Source organism: Trifolium pratense, linkage group LG3 (assembly GCF_020283565.1).
Source record: "Trifolium pratense cultivar HEN17-A07 linkage group LG3, ARS_RC_1.1, whole genome shotgun sequence".
Lineage (NCBI taxonomy): Eukaryota > Viridiplantae > Streptophyta > Magnoliopsida > Fabales > Fabaceae > Trifolium > Trifolium pratense.
The window spans coordinates 8,621,753-8,645,322 of record NC_060061.1 but is presented as its reverse complement, the minus strand read 5'-3'; the positions used below and the strand labels follow the sequence as shown (position 1 = coordinate 8,645,322).

Below are 23,570 nucleotides of genomic sequence, written 5' to 3'. Positions count from 1 at the left end.
ACTCTTCTGATAGACTTGGTAGACCTAAGTTTAGATTTTCTTATATGTAAGGAGGTTTTGGTTTGGTCCCCCTCCTTTTTTTTGGTATCTTTCTCTTTTTTATCTATCTATATATTTTGAGGTAGTAGCACTTTCCTACTCCTCTTTTGGTCTAAAAAAAAAAAATATTAATTTCTCATTTTAATTAATTTCTCTCTTCTCACTTTTCTATTCATCCAAACCATATAAAATTTCTATTCAATTTCTCTTCTATCTTTCTTCTCTTTTATTTCTCTCTTTCCTATCTCTTTAAAGTGTTAAAAAAAGAAGAAGAAGCAATTCACACAATTTAAGCATCTATAGAGAGCAAAGTTCAATGAATTATATTTGTCAAAAACAAAAATATAAAAGACATTAATTATTATTTCTAACTTTCCTATATCTTTAAAGTGTTAAAAAAAGAAGAAGAAGCAATTCACACAATTTAACCATCTATAGAGAGCAAAGTTCAATGAATTATATTTGTCAAAAACAAAAATATAAAAAACATTAATTATCCCAATACATAGATCCACTTATTTTGTACCACGTGTAGTAGCACTATTGCAATTTTTCTCTATAAATTGAACCATCTTCAACAACGTGAAGCAACACACCACAACAACCATAAAACCTTTCTTACTTTTTCTCTTCAATATTTTCTTAATTTCTTCAAGTAACCAAAATGTTCATCGAGAATTTTAAGGTTGAGAGTCCTAACGTGAAGTACACAGAGACTGAGATTGAGTCCGTGTACAGTTACGAAACAACCGAACTTGTTCATCAGAAGAACACAAATGACACTTATGAGTGGGTTGTTAAGCCCAAAACTGTCAAATATGAATTTAAAACTCAAACCAATCTCCCTAAATTAGGGTACTATATTATAATAATGTTTTCCTCATTCTTCATTGTGTATATTAATTAATGAATTTCATTTATTTTGTTATGTTATTTACATGTGCTTTTTTTTTTTTGTTATTGATATTGTCAGGGTAATGCTTGTTGGGTGGGGTGGAAACAATGGTTCATCCCTCACTGGTGGTGTTATTGCAAACCGAGAGTTAGTTTCATCTTACTCACCATTTTTTGACTAAATCTTTATTTTTTTACACTGTTTCTTTTTTCTTTACTAAATCTTAACTTACCATTATTTTGTTATTTTTATAGTATTTTTTCACTACATATATATTATTATTATTATTATTATTATTATTATTAGAAAAATATTAACCAGTGTTTCTGAAATACTAACCAAGGAAACAAGTATTATTGACTAAATAAGCAAATTAATCATTGAATTTTCACCCAACAATAAATTTGGTCTTTGAATTTATGAAAATATTATGTTAGAACTGACTTTCAAGTCAAATTAAACTAGTAGTAAAATAAAAAATCTCAAAGACTAAATTTACTTATTTACTTCATTTCTTAAATACAATTTTCAGGGGTATTTCATGGGCAACAAAGGACAATATTCAGCAAGCCAATTATTTTGGTTCACTGACCCAAGCATCAGCTATCAGAGTGGGGTCTTTCCAAGGGGAAGAAATCTATGCCCCATTCAAGAGCCTTCTTCCAATGGTACTATATCATATGGTCCCTTTCTTTGATGGAACTCATTTCATTTTCATTATTATTACTCTTTTTTCTACTAAGTACTTTAAATTGAATATAATACTAATACTAATTTAGATAAAAATGACAATTAAAAGTTGAATCTAATTCATCCAGATTGAATATAATACTAAATTGCTTTTTTCTACTAAGTTCTCTAATTACTCTTTTTTCTACTTAGGCACTTTAAATTAACTAAAAGATACACATAATTTGATACCCTTTAACCCTCGATTTTGATTAATTGTTTTGTGCAGTCGACTGTAGTTAGGTCATCAGAATCGTTTGATTAAAATCGGATGGTTCTTATTAAAAGACAATTTTTAATTTTTGTTTAATATTAAATTTTTATTATCAAATTTGAATCATTCGCTTTTGATCGTACAGTAATAAAGTTGTTGACTGCATGCAGTCACGACTGCAGAGGTGCTTTAACCGCATGTTATCATTTGCGTCGCTCTAAAAAAACCCACCAACTTATTGTTAGAAGAATTCAAACCTTTTAAAAATAAAAAGTAATTTTTTAAAATGTGGTGGAACATGAGTAGTACTAGTAGCATGATTAGCATCAACTCTTGCGATTTCAAATGTGTCAAAAACTTATATGAATTTTTATTTCATTAGCATGTCTTTTAATTTAATCTATGTATGTAGGTAAACCCTGAGGACATAGTGTGGGGAGGATGGGATATCAGTGACATGAACCTAGCTGATGCTATGGGTAGAGCCAAGGTGTTTGACATAGACCTACAGAAACAGTTGAGGCCTTACATGGAATCCATGGTTCCACTCCCTGGAATCTATGACCCTGATTTCATTGCTGCTAATCAAGGAGCTCGTGCTAACAACATCATTAAAGGAACAAAGAAAGAACAACTTCAACAAGTCATCAAAGACATTAAGTACTAAAATTCAACATTAAATATCAATCTGATTAATTTACTACCTTATCATCAATTTGAAACTTACATAATATAATTTGTTTTATGAATTTAAGGGAGTTTAAGGAAGCTAACAAGGTTGACAAGGTTGTTGTACTTTGGACTGCAAACACTGAGAGGTACAGTAATATTGTTGTGGGACTAAATGACACTATGGAGAATCTCTTGGCTTCTGTGGACAAGAATGAATCTGAGATTTCTCCTTCAACCCTATTTGCTTTGGCTTGTGTTCTTGAAAATGTTCCTTTCATCAATGGAAGCCCTCAAAACACCTTTGTCCCAGGTTATTTTCCTAATTTTCCATTAATTACTTTTATCACAATTTTATTGTTTCATTTATGCAAATTAATTAAACATGTTGTGACTAGCGACTCGCCAGTGTAAAAACTCATGTCGCACATTAAAAAATGACCCGAAAAGAGTTTATAAAAATTAAAAAGTGATAATACTCACCTTAGAAGTTGAATTTGTCAGGATTGCTTACGGTGAATATGTCAGAATCACGGTGATTCACCACGATTTTGCAGAAGCCATAGAGTGTAGCTTTTGGAAAATCACCGTAGATCACCGTGATTCTAACATAACCACCGTGATACCAAAGATACACTTAGATAGATATAAAAAGCTAGTAAGTGTTACAAATTTAAAACAAAAATTGAATTTTGCTTGTATTGATTCATCAGGGTTGATTGATTTGGCTATCAAAAGGAACAGTTTGATCGGCGGAGATGACTTCAAGAGTGGTCAGACAAAAATGAAGTCTGTGCTAGTTGATTTCCTTGTGGGAGCTGGTATCAAAGTAAGTTACTTTATTCATTTTTAGTATTCAATTGTTAATTTTTTTTGTTTTGGTAATATGATCAAAGTTTAATTAAGACATGTACTATTATGTTGGCACAAAAGAAGTAAATTGAATTGATATTTGAATTATGTTGTTGAATGATGAAATTATAGCCAACATCAATAGTGAGTTACAACCATTTGGGAAACAATGATGGAATGAATCTCTCTGCACCGCAAACCTTCCGCTCCAAGGAAATCTCGAAGAGCAACGTCGTTGATGATATGGTTAACAGCAATGCAATCCTCTATGGACCTGGTGAACATCCAGACCATGTTGTTGTCATTAAGGTAAATTTTACTATGACTTTCTTTTTGTTGGTGTTATTAAGGTAACTTTTATTATGTCTTTCTTGGTTCATTACTCATTAGTACTAATTAATTGGTTTTTTCTAATTTTGCAGTATGTGCCTTATGTGGGAGACAGCAAGAGAGCAATGGATGAGTACACTTCTGAGATATTTATGGGTGGAAAGAACACTATTGTGATGCATAACACATGTGAAGATTCTCTTTTGGCTGCTCCAATTATCTTGGACTTGGTCCTTCTTGCTGAGCTTAGCACTAGAATCCAGTTCAAATCTGAACATGAGGTGATTATTAATTTTTTGCTTAAACTATCATGTTTATTGATTTGTTAAAAAATTTAAGCTAAATGTATTGTTTACTTGTTTTCATTTACAGGACAAGTTCCACACATTCCACCCTGTTGCAACCATCCTCAGTTACCTCACTAAGGCTCCTCTTGTAAGTCTAATCTAGCTGATTGAGAAAATAACATAATTCAGTGTAATTATAAGTGTTGGTGTCCGACACTAGGACACGCCTAATCTGAGAAATGTTTGCACTTTATGTATAATTTTCTACAAGGTTGATGTGTAAAATATAATTAATTTTTTGAAATTGCAGGTTCCACCAGGTACACCAGTAGTGAATGCATTATCAAAGCAGAGATCTATGCTGGAAAACATTCTGAGAGCTTGTGTTGGATTGGCACCTGAGAACAACATGATCCTTGAATACAAGTGAAGTGTACCATTTGAATTAGAAGAAACTTGGGATAACTCAATATAGTAGTGTGTCCAAAGCTTATCCCATGGTCCTCTATTTGCTGTTGTGATATTTTGATATGTTTGGTTAGCATAATGTACCTACCAACATTTCACCGTGTTTTCCTGCCGGCTTAATTTAGAGCACTGAGCAGGCGGCCATCTTAATATATCGAATAATATTCACTTGTCAAAGTATTTTGTGTTTAATTGATGCTTCTCTTTCGTCTATTTATAGTTTTCTATATTTATAATTGGCATAGCACCTCCTTATAATGCGAACATTTACATTCACGAACATAGCGAATGCTTACATGTCTGAAATAGCCAAAAAGAGTTTGTGATGAATTCGGGATACACTCTCTCGCGATAAATATCATTTTCCTTCTCTTAATGATCACAAGTGTTCTTTACAAGGCTGGTGACAATTATTGAATTAACAGGTAACAATGCTGAGAGTTTCAATACTAAGGCAATTACATATGACCATGATTGGCCCAAACCCACACCTTTAACTAAACTGAAGACATATATGTCAATCTTACCACCGTCGTCCTCGTCGCCACGGGTTCTAACACTGTAGTTTGGAAAAGTTTATGTGCATAGTGCTAATGAAAAACTCCTGATATTGATTGTTGATAAAGGTGAGCAATTTGTCCCACAGACTAGTAACATGGGAGTGCTTGAGTTCATAAGAAATTTTGAAGTTTAGACTTTTTGACATTATAATTAATAATTACTCTCAAGACTGGCTAGTCCACACATTTTACATCTATCTATGTCTCAATAATTCAACATGTTATTGTAATTTTATTTATTTTTTTAAATAGGTAAATTCAAGACATTGTTGAATACAAAATATAAACACGGCTCTGGTTTGAATATATATCGGTTCGTTACATTGTAAAAGTTTAACTTTTTCCATTAAATCCGACTTCTATTGATATATGATATCATAACTTAATAGTCTTTTTGATCATTAAAGCACTATGTGAAATCTTCGGTTTTTATTTTTATTTTTATCTATGACTATGGTGTAGATAGACTATTTAAATCAATCAAAATAGCATAGAAATATAAAGAAAAAGATGTAGGGTCTTGACCCAAAACATAATGAACCACAAGTACTTTTGAGAATTATGGCGTATGTGTCTGACATACGTTATTGTTTTACAATTATACGATACATGTTTGACAACTTAGACAAGAGTCATAAATAATTTTTTTTTTAACACCTTAAACGTTCATACAACCGAATCGCGTGAATAATGGATTTATGTTCTAATTTCACATGCACAAATATTCATTTTCAGCACAATGATGATAATAATCAAATAAGGGATGAAAGTTCTTAAATTTTAATTACAATATTTTCAACTTTTTATTACTAGATGGATGAGTGAAAAGCTAATACATATTTTTTTTCTATAATAAAATAAGTTATTCAATTTAGATTTTAATATATAAACGCGTCATTATCAATAATATATTTTATATCTTATACATTAGCAATGTCGACGAATCAAAATAAGTAATTCAATAATCCAAATACACAAGTCATTAATAAGAAAACAAACAAACCGACATGAGAAATAAGATAAAATGAGCAAATTGCAACCCTACTTTCAAAATTGAAAGAAGTGTAATCCGCTTCAAAAGTTCAACACCATTAGTGATTAGTGATGTTATATTTGGTGATTTGGTCATAAGACAAGAAGTGTCTCCCTCTGTAATGGCAGGGCTTCTTCTATCCATACAATATTATTTTGTTGCTATATAGGTATTTTAGTAAATAAATTAACTGAATATTAATTCAGTTATCACTTTTATAAATTTTGTCTTCTTGGCTCCATTAAAATTGCGACACATAGTCTTGCATGTGTAGTATACATCATCAAGTCGTTAAAGTAAGGACAACAACAATTTTCCTTTAAATGTTAATATAATTAAGGTAATGAAAACAATAAATATCACAATCACCTTTATAGAGAGCTGAATAATTTAGGCATTATTAATCCATTATGGTTTCTTCATAAAACAAAAATTTCATAATAGTTTATTCCTTGTTTCGACATCACTATTTCTAAGTTGATGGATGTTAGTTCAATTGATAAAAAATTGATTCATATATTATAAGAAAGTAAGTTCAATTTTTATCTTGGGAATAATTTATAAATACATCCGTAAATGTTGTTTTACACTTGGAAACCCTACAATAATTCTTGTAAAGCCTTTCCTGAAGTGGGAAGGTCAGTGAAACCCTACAATAATTTTAATGAACTTTGAATTTAACTCATCTAGAAGTTTCACTCATAAGGTGGATGAGTGAGATAATCGGATTTGAGCCCCGATCCATACATATATATAATGTAACGTCCTACCAATCGAGCAAAGTTCACGGGACACTCACCGAAACTTTTAATTATTAAACAAAAATCACTATCCCTAAAATCCAAAATGTGTGCAATAATAAATGATCCATATTTCATAAGCTCCTTATCGTATCAGTACAATATAATTGGACCATTTGGTCCATTTCTGAAGCACCACACATGCATATCATTTCAGTCACTTTGTTCACTAATGTGATTATTCACTTGTGGACAATTTTATAAATTTCATTTATGGTACAATTTGTCTATGATATTGAAAGGTGAGAAACGGATTCAAATCCATTTCATTACTTTTCTTCTTTCTTTTTTTGTCTTAAAGCACGTTCCTCCCATAATTAAGAGTGGAAAAGGAAATATTCCTTTATAACTTAACTAAAATTATTAAGCTGAATATTTTTTTATGGTTGTTAGAGTTCAAATCGGTAATTTTATCTTTATATGTGTAAATTTTTTTATTATATTTGTCACTTTATTTATAAACTGAAACAAAAGTTTACACATAAATAGATGAATTCTTTCAATTATTGATTTTTTTTCTTAACAAGGCAAAATGAAATATATTAATAAACTAAATGATCTCCTCAATACAAGACGTATCAGAGAAGACCAAAATAATTATTGGTCTTTTCATAAGTCATCATCATGTAATACAAATAAAAGTGTCTAAACCATTTTCATCCATATAATATCATTTTGAGAGCAACTCTGATGAGAGCTGCTTGTGATGTTTTTAGCTATTAAGCAACAATCCTTTAAGAGTTAAGCAACAATCCTTTGGGAAAATAAAAATTAAATGGCAAATAAATATATAAATAGGTGGAGTAAATTGAGAAGCATATTTTGAAAAATTAAGCCTCTTCATTTTTTCGGAAAAATTCAAAGTACAAGGCTTGCTTAGAAGTTAGAATGGAACAATATGAAAAAGAGGCATAAAGTTATGCTCAATCCAAAAAAACACCAACAAACACAACTATGAGGCGTTACTAAAGAACTCCCTCCATCCCAAAATATAAATAAAAGTGGGTCAAAGAAACTTGATGTATTTGATTAAAGATTTAGACCAAATACATTCACTTTTATTGACCAACTTTTGCTTATATTTTGGGATGGAGGGAGTATAATGTTATTTTTTAGTGTTTAAATTATATTTGAATCCACTTACTATTGCAGTGTAATAATTATATATTTTTAAGTATAGTAATTAAAGAAATGAAAAGAAGATAAGTGAATAGAATCAATCCCTTATTTTGAATTCTTATTGGTTGCACTATTGAAAAAGAAAATTATGGATTAGTTCAAAGCACTCTGTTAGTTTATTTCGATGAATTTGTATGTGAATATAATTTACAGTAATTGTTTGTATATATTCTTGATGGGTTAGATGATAAAATATTATTTCTAGTATAAATAATAGAACGGAAGATGAATCATAAAATGGGGATGTAGCTCAGATGGTAGAGCGCTCGCTTAGCATGCGAGAGGTACGGGGATCGATACCCCGCATCTCCATAATCTTCGGATTTTTTGCTCTTTTAATTTGTACTAATTTTTTGAGTTACTGCAAAGCGTACTATAACGAATCCTCAAGAATGCCAGGGCTAGCTCAAGCCCAAGCCCAAGCCCACTGATATCTCAAAAATAATCTTACATAAGCATGATAGAAAAGTTCTGAAAAAATTATTTCTACCCCCAAACAATTATATCTTCACCCCAATGTTTTTAAGTGAAGTATCTATTTTACCCTCATATTTATAAACTAAAAGCTTTTATTTATATATTTCACATTTTTTACAGATGCCTAAAAGTTTTCTGGTAAGAAAATAAAAGAGTAATTCACAAAATTACAAACCAGAAATATTTTTTAAAGTGATCCTGTTTGGTAAAGTTTTTCGGAAAACTCTACAAAACCTTTCCGATTTTAATTTTCATTATCGGAAATATTGTTTAAAGTTGTCCGGTTCACGATGCAATATAGTTGTTTAGGATGCATGTGTTGCATTTGCATGTTGTGGAACATTTCAAGCTTTGAGTTTGGGTTTTATAATTTTAAGAAATTTTTAATTTAATGATTGTGCGTATCCCACCAACTAAGCTAAGCTCACATATACGTTTATTTTTACCTTTATTGTTTATCTAAAAAAAGGGTCTAATATTTGTCAAAGAAAAAAGGCTTAATATTTTTTTTTTCGTACAATAATATTTCTAATATTTTCTACACTTCTTGAAGTAAAAACACTCATCTTTGTCAGCATATATTACTGATAGATGTATTAGTATATAAATAAATATAATATCAATGGTACATAATCTTATTTTTGTAAATTATACTTGATTAACATATATAATCTTATTTTTGTAAATTATACTTGATTAACATATCAAATAAAGTACTGAACACTCTTGGTCTTTTTCTTTAAAATTGAAAAAAAAATCTTAATCTTAGAGCATATGGGGATATTAAAACTTAACATAATTATTGTCAAGCAACCACTTAAGGCTCCAGTAGTTAGAGTCACATTTGTAAGCCCAATAGGCCCATCCAAATGTAGCACGAGAGTATACATCCACTTGTACCTTCATAAATTTTTGGTAATCTTCCTTTGATGCACTCTTAACCATCCACTCACCACTCCATTCACCTGCCAAATTCCATCACCAAACATTCATTATGTTATGCTAATCATTTCTAAATATTTGATTACTTAGTGTTATAGTCACATTTGATGCAAATAATGTTTATCAGTGGTAGAAATCTTTCACTTCATCAACTTCATAAAATTTGAGTTAAGTTCAATTTCAATTCTAAGGCCCAATTATATTAGGTACTTATGTTTGGTATCACATTGATGTTGCCGAAATCGTAAAGTTGTAATTACAAAATCACAACAGCTCCTCGTGATAATTGTACAATTCTACCGTGATACCAAACATGCACTAATAGTCTATTTGAAACTACAATGAGACACACCCAGATGCATGTTTTTTTAATAAAACTATTTCTAGCTTCTGAATTCCACGACAAAATGGGACATATATACATGTTTTTTAATCGGAATTTAAACCAAACACTCACTAAATAACTTTGTAAGTGTTTTATGAGGTTTAAAACTTTCCTAACCATAATGTGTACTCAAAATTCAACTTACCTAATTGTTTCTTAGAAAGCAAATATTTCTAAGACCCAATTTGCTAATATTGTTTGAAGGAAAAGAAAGCTTACCAACAAAGATGAGGGGTCCATTAGATGAGGTGAGAGAGCTAAGTTCAGAAGCTCTATTATATCTGATATAATCAATATTCTGCTTCACATTCATGTTTGAAAACTTATCCCAAAATAGATTGTAGTAATGCACATCAATGACAACTCTATCAAAAGCTCTAGCAAACTGTAGAAGCACTTTTGAGTCTCTATCTAGAGGGTTAGACATTATCACATAAGCACTTGAGGTGTGTTTCCTTACAGCTTCATAACCTGCTTGATAATACTTTTTAAGGCTTCCCAAATCAACTCCATAAGGCTCATTCATGAGTTGTATTGCAATTAGACTTGGACTTTCGGAATATCTGTAGAGTAATTTTTGAGTTAAGCATATTATTATGGAAATATTATTCGCCTTTTTTTTTCATGAATTTATCTTTATTTATTTTGTTTCAACTCGTGTAGTTTTTTTACTAACTACTGTGAATAAGAGTACTTTCGTAAATGATACTCAATTTATCACACAAAATGGTTAGAGAGCTAAGCTCGGAAGCTCTATTATAAGAACGTGCATAACCTTCAAGACATTTAGTTGCGTAACAATCTCTTTTTTTGCAACGCATTGTAATTAGAGTCTTTGATCCTGAGTAAGTGTCACAATATATTTTTGCGGCTTAGACTCTTTGGACTCATAATAAGATTAATTCTCAAGTCGACAAATGTGCAATTCTAAATATATGTTCGATTTTTTTAGTAACATTTTTATCTCACCCTAACCCTCCGTTTGGTTGGAAAGAAACGAGAATACAGAAACTAATCTGTGTTTTCCTTTCTTTCCACTTTCTTTCCTTCCAACCAAACGGACACTAAAAGACTAATTTAACCGCACAAATGAACGATCAAAATAATGTATTACTATTAAAAATAGAAGTGAACCAAAGATAGTTAACATGTACAGTATATTTTTATAGAAGATTAAATTAAAAGAGACATTGAATTAATATGAATGAGACCTTTCAGCTAAGAAATCAATGGTTGCGACAGTATCAGGAATGTAGGAATCTCCCCATTCTCGATATCCATCCCTTGTAGCACTATGAACTCTTCCATTTTGTGAAGCTGGTGCAGCATGCAAGTCAACAATTACTTTCATTCCATACTTTCTGAAATCACATTAATTATGACTTGTTACCATAACTTATAACCATTGGTAGACAAAGTGGACTTTACATTAATATGGTAAAAATAAAATAGAGTAGCAAGGGTCTTAATTAGCCTTACTGTGCCCATGTGAAGGCATTGTCTAGTGTTTTCAAGGATCCTCCAACAAATGGTTTAGGTGGTGTTGGGTCCTTAGCTATCCACCATCCAACGGGTATTCTTACTGTATTTAATCCATTTTCTGACATGAATTTGAAATCATCTTCTGTTATATACGTATTCCAATGATCCTGCATCCCCAATACATAGCTCTATCAATAAATTAAATTGCCTCAAGGCTTTTAAGAAATTGGCTGTAGATATCTCGGCCGCAGCATCATACGACAACTGCGGCCGAGATTGCAACTGTACTCGAGCATGATTTACATTGGTAAGATAGTGTTGTACTATACACACTTTTTTCGTATTATCGAATCAATAAGTTTCATCATTTCTCACGTGATCAAATGGTAAAATTTATTAATTCAATAGTAAAATAACTTTGTTCATTCTACCATACATACTAATTCGCTTGTACACCATAAAATTAACCTTCATAAAAATTACTTTTACCCAAAATAAGATTGCAACTCAATTCTAATTTACAAAATAATTTATTCAAAAATATTTTTCAACACAATTTTTTTTGTAAACCAAATATTATCTGCGCGCAATTGCTGAGACTAATCATTCGAGCCTTGTGAGACCCAAATGGACGGCAAACTCTCCCTAAATTTTTTAACGCTGCTACATATCCAAGTTACGAATTGAACCGAGAATTTTGATTAAACTAAAAGAGACTCGTATCATCTCGCACAAACACCGTTTCCTAACACACATACTTGATAAATAAACAAGCAAAGAAGCAGTTAATTACCCGCATGATTTTGGGAGCTTTATCCGGGCCATAACCATTAGTAATTTGGTATTCTCCTTTTATAATGGTACTAGTCAATACAGTCATTTTAAAGACAGAAGGGTCACTGTCCTCCCAACTGGATTCTTCATAAACTGTTGTTTCTGCATTCACTACACTCTCTGATGATATGGCCTGATAATTAATAAACGACAATATTAAACCGCATATATAGAAACATACTATTAGCTACAAAATCTAGAAACAAAGTAGTACTAGTGTATATACCTGTAGAAACAGACCATTTGGTGTTCTGATCTTAACCCTGTTTGGATCATCATTATTTCTTACAATCTCAAATGTTTCTTTGTCTCCAGGTGAATCTATATCAGCCACTAATTTGTTTTCATCTTCCAATCCAATAAATTGCTTATTAGACACTCTCAAATTGAATGATGTTTCATTCACCCTCCACAACTACATGGATTATAAAACACCCACAAAACAAATTAAAATATATTAAATTATAGTATGTGTGTACCAAACAATTTAAAATAAAATCATAAATACTATTCAAATCGTATATCCTAATTCAACTAACAAATACCGATTATACTAAAAAAAGCTAACAAATACAAAAATTGTTAGGCTGAATTCATATATGTGGTGTCTCAGGTTTGAACCCAAGACCTACCATTTGTTGGGTGAGATTTTAACACTGTAACTACGTTGACGCAATACTCGTATTAGTCATCTGATCTTCAACTGACGGTTGTGAACTAATTTGGACCGTCCGATTACTATTTAACGGCCAAAAGTTAAACTGCGTCTGTTTTTTAATGTAGACAATCTCGGTCCACCATTTGTTATGTGCGAGTTTCATGCGGTATTTAACATGTTATTGAAAGAAAAAAAAATGACAATATTGAAAACTGACCCTGAAAGTTTCCCAACCAGAAGCTTTGGTGCGGTTAGCAACAACAATAGTTCCTCCACCATTTTCTGCACATAGATATTTTTGCAATTTCACTGACTTGAATTGCACATGAGTTCCATCCTGAAATTAACAATAAACAAATAAATTAACTTGTAGAAATATAATTTTCATAATGGGAATAGGATATGAAATTATTAATAAAGTGATATACTATAGTAGATTAATTAGCTTACCAAAAGATCATTGTTTTTTATTCCATCAAAGAGAGAAGGTTTCTGATGACTAATTTCGCAAGTGCACGAAAGTCACGTAGTAATAAAAATATCGATCCACAGGGATTGTGTGATCAAACTAATCGAATCGTGTTCATAGACATTACACAGAAAATACACATAAATTGGGGGTATGTTGAGTAAAGGTTGGCTAGAAAACGTGCTTGATAATAAGGAAAGTGAGGTAGAATCATCGGAATCATCTAGACTATAGCTAACCGCATGCAACCTACAATGTCATAAGAACTACTCAAGTGTTCACAACTAGATCGACAAATTAGTGAATCGCAATCTCTTGTCAAAATCCACTCTATTCGTTGTCGATACTCCCCCGATCTCTCGGGCGGAAGCTACCTACAACGAATGATATTAACGCGCGTCAATCGTTCGCTACACTCTATGCCTCAATCTCTCGACCGGAGACACTCGAGCGCTCAATACAATTCAGTTCAGACATTAAATCAATACTCTCGCACGTGACTTAACTCAAAATCATTACAACACTAATGAAGGATTGTAAAGCATTAGAAACAGAATTGAATTGAATGAACACTATAAAGAGAGTATGATCTTACACAATTGCAGGTTACATTTAGATGAACTACATCCTAAACTATCCTAGATTCTACCTCCGAAGGAGTTTAGCTCCTCATCGTTCTTCGATTGCTTCCTCGCTTCATCGCCACGGCTTGTGAATCCATGATCTGATGCGCTTGGAGCTCCCACTGGAGTGTTGAATCACGATCTTCAAGTATCAAAACCAGAATGTAGTGAAAAGTGCAGAGATTTTCCAACCCTGAAACAGAATTCTGCAGAAAATATATATACAGAAAGCAACCACGCCGCGCGCCAGATCTACCACGCCGCGCGTGGTTGCAAATCCCTCAACTGCGCCGCGCGTGATAACAGAATCACGCGGCGCGTGATCGAGTCAGAGGCAATCTTCATCTTCAATCAAGACTTCACGCCGCGCGTGGTAAGGTATCACGCCGCGCGTGATCAAAGTCAGGATCTTGGCTCTCTGTTAGCTCCATCACGCGGCGCGTGATGGCCTACGCCCCCAGCGTAGTGAAATTCATTCAAATCCTGCAATTTTTCCTGTTTTCTTGCAAATCAAGTAATCAAGCAATTGGTTAGATTTCTCTCATATTTATTGCTAAAAACCTACTAAAATGTACCTAATGTTGCTAAAATAGGCATGGATTAGATAGTGTGACGATTTGTCATCACAACCCCAAACTTAAACCTTTCCTTGTCCTCAAGGAAACAACTTTTACCTCAAGCTTTTGTGTCAAGACCTTGGCATTTTCCTTAAATTCACTCGAATCATACATACGTGAGACTCACCTGATGATCAATGATCCACCTGCAAACAATGCTCAATTGCACAACCGTTCCCGCAAGACATTTTCAAGTAGTTCACACTTTTCGACCAAGGCTCTATGATTTCATCACACTTACTCACATGCACTCTTCAGCTTTTGGTAATACACTCAATCAACACATCAATGCAAGTCAACAATAATTTTGCAAGTAGTCTAAGAATTCATTCGGTTCACCTTGTGCACACACTTTAGAGGTCTTTTAGGGTTATAACGTGGCTTGGCTAGGGTGGATGGTGACATTTTGGGATAAGTAGTAGAAAAACTTGGAGTTAGATCCCCCTAAGGTCAAAAAATTCATAAACCAAACCCCTTTTGAACTATAGTGGACTAGAGAACTTTTTCAATCATCAAACAAAGTTTTGCAATTCTTTGAATTCAAGGCTATCACTTCTTTTTGTACTTCTTTTCTATTTATTTCTTTCACATTCATTTTTTTTTTTCATTTTTCTTTTCTTTCTTGCCTTGCAAATTTTGAAATTTTTCTCAATTTTTCAATCAAAACATTTTGTAAGTTCTCTAGTACCCTCACCCCAAACTTTATTTGTTGCTAATTCCAAAGAGCAACCCCAAACTTAGTAGTGAGCAATGCGCATCAACCACTAATTAGGTGCCTAACCTCCAAGAAAGTCATTCCTTTTTTCATCACAAATTTCTTAAGGTTTTGCAAGAATAACATTTTCTTTTTCAGCTCAAAAATGGTTAAGCAAAGGATAAGTATAAGTAAGGGTGGATAGAAAGGCTCAAAGGTACCAAGAAACATGCCTCGTGTGTGCTACAAAAGTACCAATCAAATAAAAAGACGACAAGCAAAATCGAGAGACAATACAAGAGTGGATATCACACATAGAAGAAAAAGGAGTGTTTGGCTCAATACCTCACGGTTGGGTCGAATCAAAGAACCGGTCAAAAAGTGTGCGTTCCCTTCCTTTGCCTCTTGATCTCATGAGTGCAACAAGCTATTGCACTGCAAATTTCACATATCACACACGGAGAAAATCAAGTAATTGATACTCAAGTGACTAGAAAGAACATGCCAAAATATTGAAACAAACTCTCGAAGTAAAAACCATTCCACAATTAAACAAAGAAGATTCAAATTCAAGTACAAAATAAAACATCCAGCCAATATCCAAGCAACATCAAATATTATTACAAACCAAGCAAATAAAAGACAATTAAGTAAAGATAGAGATAGAGTAGTAGTAGTAGCAGCAGCAGCAGTAAACAGAAGCACCAATCGACGTCAAACCGCGTCATCCGGCTGGCCAGTGAAGTAGTTTGTGAACGGGCTATTCAGATTCAAATTCAGCCCATCCACATCCAGCATTTCCCTTTCCATTGCAGCAGCCTCATCCTGCTCAACCCGGCGTCGCCTTTCGATCTCCGCCAACTCAGAAGCTCTCAATCCAGAATTGTATGCTTGTCTGGCCTGAAATGAGTTCAGCTCCCTCGCCTGATGCGCCTCCCAATCAGTGTCAACGGGATACAAAGTCCCAAAAGTAGGAGGGGGGAAGGTAGACCGGTAAGTCATCGCCTCGGTGTACATGGAAGAGGCGGTATCAAAGTAGAGATTCGGCAGCCCGGAATATTGAGAAATTTCCATTTGATGTAACATAGAAGCAAGCTGATTAACATCATGAGAGTACCGAGGAGGATCATGGGCCGGTATTTCTTGGGACTCATAAGCCGGATCCCCCTGTTGATCCGGATGATTACCTTCTTCAAACCTGTTAATTTCTTCTTCTTCCCTTAAGGCTTCCTCTCTTGCAGCATTCCCCTCACCACGGGGCACAATAGGGCCTCTCTCAAACTTTTTGATGAAGTATGATAAAGACAATGGTCGGACGGGATGAAGATCACCTTCTTGCACATTCATGGGAACATTATTCGCCCTACACAAAGCAGCGATGAGATTGCAATGTCCCAAAGTAAAGGTCGGATTCGGATGATTGGCTATCTCATGAAGATCTTTTTGTAACCAATACCCGAGATTAATAAACTTCCCTTCAACCAACAATCGGACCGCGTGCGCATTGTCCAGCTGAATTTCTGAATTGTTGCCAACAACCCTCACATTTTTCAACCAAAATTCACCCCAAGCTCGGTGAACCGGATTAAAACTTGTTAAGCTTAACCTTCTAGGAAGAGAGGCTGCAGAGTGGGCTAGCCACATCGCTCCCGGACGACACACAATATTCTTTAGTTCCTCCCTAACTTCAATCCCACTCTTGTCAATCCTTTCTCTATCACGCAAGAGCTCACACACTCCTCCAGCAGCACAACCAAGCAGATTATTTATAGTTTCAAAAGAATAACTCACCTTAACACCCCTAACCACAGAAACATACTCCGGAAACATTGGTTGATCCGGTAAATAGGCATTTGCAAAGAATTCCCTAGCCCACATCTGATTTCCAGGATTCATTTCATCTTTAATCATCAATTTATTAAATCTCTCCCATCCCCTAGACCTTATCTCATTTCCTAATTCAGCAACACCCTTCAACAAATCTTCACCAAAACCCTTCTCTTGATTAATAGTAAAAGTTCGAATTTGTGAGTACCTTTTCTCATGCACTTCACTAATGAAGTGAGGATGAACTTGCGGTCTGGTGACACTGCTCCGGCGAGGAGGGGATGCTTGAGTGGACCTAGAGGATTGGCCCTTGCTAGCACTCATCTTTGTTCTTGGTTTCTTTGGAGGCTCTTGCGGTGGGTTAGCATCACTCTTCTTCTTTCCCTTTCCGGTTAGCCGTGTCAACATCTTGATATGGTAAGGATTGAAATGGGTTAATTTGGGAAAATGGTGAAATGAGATGAAATGAGGGATTTGGAGTGGAATTAGGAGTGGGTGATATGGGTGTTATGTGAATGTGAATGAAATGGATGATTAGAAGTGATTAGGAGTGAAATTGGAGAAGTTTGAAGAGTGAAAATGGGTTGTTAATGGAGTTTTCCGTGTGGGAGACCGTGTGAATTGATGATGGGACGGATGGAATGGTTGAGAAGATGAAGAAATTCAAATTTTACACGTTTTCCTGTGTAACCACGCCGCGCGTGACCCCTGCTACGCCGCGCGTGGTACCAATTGTAACGGTCAAAAACTTATTTCCTCAAGGCCACGCCGCGCGTAATAACCATCACGCGGCGCGTACTCACTTAGTCAGGGACTCCATAATTCTCCAGTTTTCACGCAGCGCGTGATATGCCCCCACGCCGCGCGTAATGTCTTCTGAAAACTTCTTCCTCTGTGATGAAGGATCACGCCGCGCGTGATTGTACTGCGCCCCCGGCGTAGTAGTATTCTGTTCTGCCCTGTTTTGCTTCCGTCCTTGCTTCTGCTGCACACCTACCTACATACTTCAAAAGGAAACAAACTAAAACATTAGAAACCGTTGGGTTGCCTCCCAACCAGCGCTTGTTTAACGTCCCGATGCTTGACGTTCCATACCCCTAAGGGTTACGGAAAAGAAGTGCCACCATGTGGCACGTAGTGTGCATTCCAAGGTAATTTAAGAGCATGTTTAACCATATGATCATAAACCTGGATTTTAAAACATTGGGGGTCTCCATCATCACACTCCATCTTATCAAAGACATTGAATGTCACCTGCTGATCGTCGGTCCTTAGCATGAGTTCCCCCATCTCCACATCGATTAGGGCACGGCTAGTTGCTAAGAAAGGTCTACCAAGTAGCAAAGGTTCCCACTCCCTAGTCTCTTCTATGTCTAAGACCACAAAATCCGCGGGAAACACAAACCCAGCAACTTTAACCAACACATCATGGAGGATACCTTCCGGATGCACAACCGATCTATCCGCCAAAGAGAGACTCATCTTTGTCGGTTTTGCTACCGCTCCCGGTATCTTCTTCATCATTGATAACGGCATCAGATTAATGCTAGCACCCAAATCACACAAAGCTTTTTCAATAGTGAGCGTTCCAATGGAACAAGGAATTGTAAAGCTCCCCGGATCTTTCTTTTTCTGAGGTAGCTTCCGTTGAATGAGGGCGCTGCACTCTTCAGTCATACTCACCATTTCATCGTCCAATGGTTTTCTCTTCTTTGTGAGCAGCTCCTTCAAAAACTTTGCATAACTTGGCATTTGCTCCAATGCCTCCACTAACGGTATAGCCATCTCAAGCTTGTTCAACACCTTCATGAACTTCTTGAACTCCTTCTCCCGCTCAAGATTCTTAACTTTCTTTCTCCTAGGAAAAGGCATCCTAGCATATGGCGATTCATCAACTCCTTTATCTTTCTCTACCTTCTTACTCTCTTTTTCTTTCATCTCCCTCTGTTTTTCAACTTCTTCTACTTCATCCTCACTAATCTCAACTTCCTTGGTCATAGTTTCCTTTTCTACTTCTCCCTCATATCTCTTATTTTCGACTTCTCCCTCTTTCTTATTTTCAACTTCTTCTTCAATGACCTTCTTTTTCAAGGGTTTCTCTACAGCTGGCCTTTCCGGTATCTCCCTACTCCTCAAGGTGATTCCATTGCAAGTTTCATTTTTCGGATTGTCATGAGTGTTTCCACCGAAACCCCCTTGGTTTTGCAACATAGAGAACTGTCTTGACAGCTGGCCCATTTGCACCTCAAGATTCTTTATAGAAGCTTCATGATTCTTGTTAGAGGTTGCTTGACTCGATTTCATCGCTTCAAAGTTGCTTTGAGTCATGAGCATGAACTGATTTAGAGTCTCTTCCATCCTTGATGGAGGCCTTTGCTGCTGTTGCTGTGCACCTTGACTTTGCATACCATTCCCCCATCCGGAACCGTTGTTATTGTTGTACGGCTTCCGAAAATTGGCCAAGTAGCGAGCCTCCTCTGAACCTTCCGGAAAGCATCCGCCATTTGGGTGGTCCTGCAAACAAAAATCACAGCGCACATTGTCAATTTTACCTATTGGAGAAGGTTGGACTTGCGGATTGGACAGCAGCTTCATCATTGCTTCCATTTGGCTAGTTATGAGCTTTTGCTGAGCCAATAATGCAGTTTGAGTATCCAATTCCAACACTCCGCCTTTCTTTTTGGCTCCTCTATCATTAGTAGCTCTATACTCGTTTTGAGCCATGCTTTCCACCAACTCTCTTGCTTCAGTTTCGTCACGGTTCTTCAACGATCCACCGGCTGATGCATCAAGTATCATTCGCGTTTGAGCCCTCAAACCTTGGGTAAACATTTGCATCTGATTGTGGCCATCGAAACCGTGATTCGGACACCTTTTAAGACAGACCTTGAACCTCTCCCAAGCATCATACAACGTCTCACCATCCGCTTGTTCGAAGTTGCTAATTTCAGCCCTTCTTTCTAGAAACTTATGAATAGGAAAGTAACGATCTAAGAACTTCCGCTCCAGCTGTCTCCAAGTTTCAATAGTCCCGGCGGGTATCGTGTCTAACCAATCTTTAGCACGGCCGGTGAGAGAATGCTTGAATAACCTCAGCCTTTTGTCCGATTCGCTCACCCCCGGTGGATCGGTATAGTCGCAGGCTTCATAGAAATGAGACAAGTGTAAATTCGGACATTGAGCTTCCGAACCTGAATACGGATTTTCTTTTAAGGCGGAAAGGACCGTGTTCTTGATGTCGAATGAGACAGGATTCGCCGGCTGAAATCCTTGATTTGCCAAAGCGTCATTGTCTCTCCTCCCATAATCACCAAGGGTACGCCTTGGCGGTTGAGGAACCGGTGGAACCTGTTCTTCTTCCATTGTTGCAGAATTCTGTCCTTGACAGTCCGGTGTACCACCTAGCAAAACTCTTTCCCTTGAAGCTTGAGCTTCCCTTCTTGCCTTTCGAATTGCGCGAGCGGTCTTTTCAATCTCTGGATCAAATTGCAGCTCTTGAGGACCTGTTCTCCGCATGCACAATGAAACACACAAGTAGAACGCTCCGGGAAACAAATATAAAACAGAAAATACTGAAGAAAACACAGAAAATATGAACACAATTGCCTAGTTGAATCAATCACAATCCCCGGCAACGGCGCCAAAAACTTGATGACTAATTTCGCAAGTGCACGAAAGTCACGTAGTAATAAAAATATCGATCCACAGGGATTGTGTGATCAAACTAATCGAATCGTGTTCATAGACATTACACAGAAAATACACATAAATTGGGGGTATGTTGAGTAAAGGTTGGCTAGAAAACGTGCTTGATAATAAGGAAAGTGAGGTAGAATCATCGGAATCATCTAGACTATAGCTAACCGCATGCAACCTACAATGTCATAAGAACTACTCAAGTGTTCACAACTAGATCGACAAATTAGTGAATCGCAATCTCTTGTCAAAATCCACTCTATTCGTTGTCGATACTCCCCCGATCTCTCGGGCGGAAGCTACCTACAACGAATGATATTAACGCGCGTCAATCGTTCGCTACACTCTATGCCTCAATCTCTCGACCGGAGACACTCGAGCGCTCAATACAATTCAGTTCAGACATTAAATCAATACTCTCGCACGTGACTTAACTCAAAATCATTACAACACTAATGAAGGATTGTAAAGCATTAGAAACAGAATTGAATTGAATGAACACTATAAAGAGAGTATGATCTTACACAATTGCAGGTTACATTTAGATGAACTACATCCTAAACTATCCTAGATTCTACCTCCGAAGGAGTTTAGCTCCTCATCGTTCTTCGATTGCTTCCTCGCTTCATCGCCACGGCTTGTGAATCCATGATCTGATGCGCTTGGAGCTCCCACTGGAGTGTTGAATCACGATCTTCAAGTATCAAAACCAGAATGTAGTGAAAAGTGCAGAGATTTTCCAACCCTGAAACAGAATTCTGCAGAAAATATATATACAGAAAGCAACCACGCCGCGCGCCAGATCTACCACGCCGCGCGTGGTTGCAAATCCCTCAACTGCGCCGCGCGTGATAACAGAATCACGCGGCGCGTGATCGAGTCAGAGGCAATCTTCATCTTCAATCAAGACTTCACGCCGCGCGTGGTAAGGTATCACGCCGCGCGTGATCAAAGTCAGGATCTTGGCTCTCTGTTAGCTCCATCACGCGGCGCGTGATGGCCTACGCCCCCAGCGTAGTGAAATTCATTCAAATCCTGCAATTTTTCCTGTTTTCTTGCAAATCAAGTAATCAAGCAATTGGTTAGATTTCTCTCATATTTATTGCTAAAAACCTACTAAAATGTACCTAATGTTGCTAAAATAGGCATGGATTAGATAGTGTGACGATTTGTCATCAGTTTCATCCACCCTTCAGTAATTAGCCAATTTCCAAGGTTCACAGCTTTGATTTGCAAATTGAAATCCTTGGTTTGAGAAGCATAAACATTGTGAAATAATGAGAGGTAGAAAATTAACAAAATGTTCACATAAATTTTTTTGTTGCACATCTTATTACACTCAGAGTATATGAAATGAGTACTATAAGAATGGTGAGGATATATATTATAACATTATAGTTATACTAATTAATTAATTAATAGAAAGAGATTTCACTCTAGAAAATGTACAATTACCAAATGCCACACAGATGCATTTCTAGTATCATTGACTAAGAAACATATTAACTAAGGAAAACAAATTGCATGTTTTGGTAATTGAGAAGCATATTTGTACAATTACGTGACATTTTAAATTTTGGTTAGTTTTGCTATGAATGAGATGAGATTGTAACTTTGTATCTATCACATGTACTTCTTAACTAATTCGTGATATTTATCTAACAAATGGTAGTAGGTGCAAGGTAAACATTGCCAATTTAACATTAAATGTAACACTAGTGTTAGGAATGACATTAGATCAAGCATTGCCTTTTGAAAGTATATCACTATCATGTAATTTTTTCGTATGAGTAGTGATATTAAACATGTCAACTTTGTGTCCATAATTGATATACATGTCAAACACCTTAAATTATGTGATTGCAGCTATCAACCGTAGACACAAAGCTATCAATTATGGATAAAGTTGGTCGAATATCCATTCAATTACTCAACCCAACTCAATTTTTTAGTTTAGATTGAGTGAGTTTGGTCGGATCAACCAAATTTGTCAAATTTATGTAGACTTGAATTTATAGTCACTATATCATTTAAAAGAAGAGAAATACTAAAAAAGTATCTTTGGACCAATGACTAAGAAAACAAAATGGTAATATAATCTTGAAAGTATTGTATTTAATGTCTTAAATTTTTTTAAAAAAATATCATTTTCTACTTAAAATATTTGTTTTTAATTCCATTTTCATTTTATTAATTATTGTCTTGGGACACCGTTTAGTATTGCACTTAAAAGTAAATAAAGAGTAAGGTGGTGTGTTATCGCGGTTAAATATCACTTGAATGCACCATTTCATTACAATGTGGAAGAGAATCCAAGAGAAATTATTTAATATGCACAACCATGAATATAATTTGTTGGCCACACATCCAAAAAACACGAATATAAAAATAAAAAATAATTAAAGTAATATAATTTGATGTGATTATTTTATTTTTCTTTTAATTTTTTTGATTTGTGTGTATGTATCTATATTTTGTGCCCAAACACTTGTGTCCAAGCAAGTATTGCTCGAGTCGAGAATCCAAATGCATAGAATTGAGACATCAATTTTTTTAACTTAAAACTGTATATCAAGCAAGCAAGCAAACTAACAAACGATAACAATTACACATAAACCGTAATCAGATTGGATTTAAGTGATCAAAACATGTATAAAATTAAGCATTAATCTTGTTCATGTATTTGGTCACACTTCTATGATATTTATTTTTTAATCACGTCACTTATAATTTATTTATTTGTAGTAATTTACTAACCTTTTAATCCATTAATTTTACAGTGCTCATATTATGTCACGACCAAAAAGGGTG

The 23,570-nt window shown here is 35.2% G+C and overlaps 2 protein-coding genes and 1 non-coding gene across 4 annotated transcripts; 2 read left to right on the top strand and 1 right to left on the bottom strand.

The window, feature by feature from the left end:
• Window positions 1-613: 613 nt before the first annotated feature.
• Window positions 614-4,675, top strand: LOC123916443 (inositol-3-phosphate synthase-like). Its single transcript, XM_045967906.1, has 10 exons — window positions 614-894; window positions 1,013-1,081; window positions 1,467-1,602; window positions 2,290-2,537; window positions 2,633-2,859; window positions 3,260-3,375; window positions 3,531-3,707; window positions 3,821-4,009; window positions 4,101-4,163; window positions 4,326-4,675. The coding sequence occupies exons 1-10, from the start codon at window positions 704-706 to the stop codon at window positions 4,443-4,445; spliced, it is 1,536 nt and encodes a 511-aa protein (XP_045823862.1). The 5' UTR covers window positions 614-703; the 3' UTR covers window positions 4,446-4,675.
• A 3,619-nt stretch (window positions 4,676-8,294) lies between these two features.
• Window positions 8,295-8,367, top strand: TRNAA-AGC. Its single transcript has one exon. It is a non-coding gene; the product is annotated as a tRNA-Ala (tRNA).
• Window positions 8,368-9,084: 717 nt separating this feature from the next.
• LOC123915823 (probable glucan 1,3-beta-glucosidase A) lies at window positions 9,085-22,269 on the bottom strand. 2 transcript variants are annotated; one of them, XM_045967076.1, is made up of 9 exons: window positions 21,939-22,269; window positions 13,284-13,322; window positions 13,051-13,170; window positions 12,402-12,590; window positions 12,135-12,308; window positions 11,339-11,508; window positions 11,071-11,220; window positions 10,079-10,422; window positions 9,085-9,497 (listed from the first exon to the last, which is right to left on the bottom strand). In XM_045967076.1, the coding sequence occupies exons 1-9, from the start codon at window positions 22,086-22,088 to the stop codon at window positions 9,316-9,318; spliced, it is 1,518 nt and encodes a 505-aa protein (XP_045823032.1). In that variant the 5' UTR covers window positions 22,089-22,269; the 3' UTR covers window positions 9,085-9,315. The 2 variants fall into 2 exon arrangements, with proteins under 2 accessions (XP_045823032.1, XP_045823031.1); XM_045967075.1 differs by having other exon boundaries at window positions 13,284-13,326; window positions 21,943-22,268.
• Window positions 22,270-23,570: the final 1,301 nt, after the last annotated feature.

Bases quoted from the DNA above. Each gene is read 5' to 3' on its own strand.
- LOC123915823 (XM_045967076.1), bottom strand. From the start codon at position 22,088: ATGTGCAACAAAAAAATTTATGTGAACATTTTGTTAATTTTCTACCTC. The intron at 11,221-11,338 runs GTAAGGCTAATT...ATGTGATTTCAG, and splicing joins AATGCCTTCACATGGGCACA to AAAGTATGGAATGAAAGTAA. The intron at 10,423-11,070 runs GTCTCATTCATA...ATTACTCTACAG, and splicing joins ATTGATTTCTTAGCTGAAAG to ATATTCCGAAAGTCCAAGTC.
- LOC123916443 (XM_045967906.1), top strand. From the start codon at position 704: ATGTTCATCGAGAATTTTAAGGTTGAGAGTCCTAACGTGAAGTACACA. The intron at 2,538-2,632 runs GTACTAAAATTC...TATGAATTTAAG, and splicing joins CAAGTCATCAAAGACATTAA to GGAGTTTAAGGAAGCTAACA. The intron at 4,010-4,100 runs GTGATTATTAAT...TTTCATTTACAG, and splicing joins AGTTCAAATCTGAACATGAG to GACAAGTTCCACACATTCCA.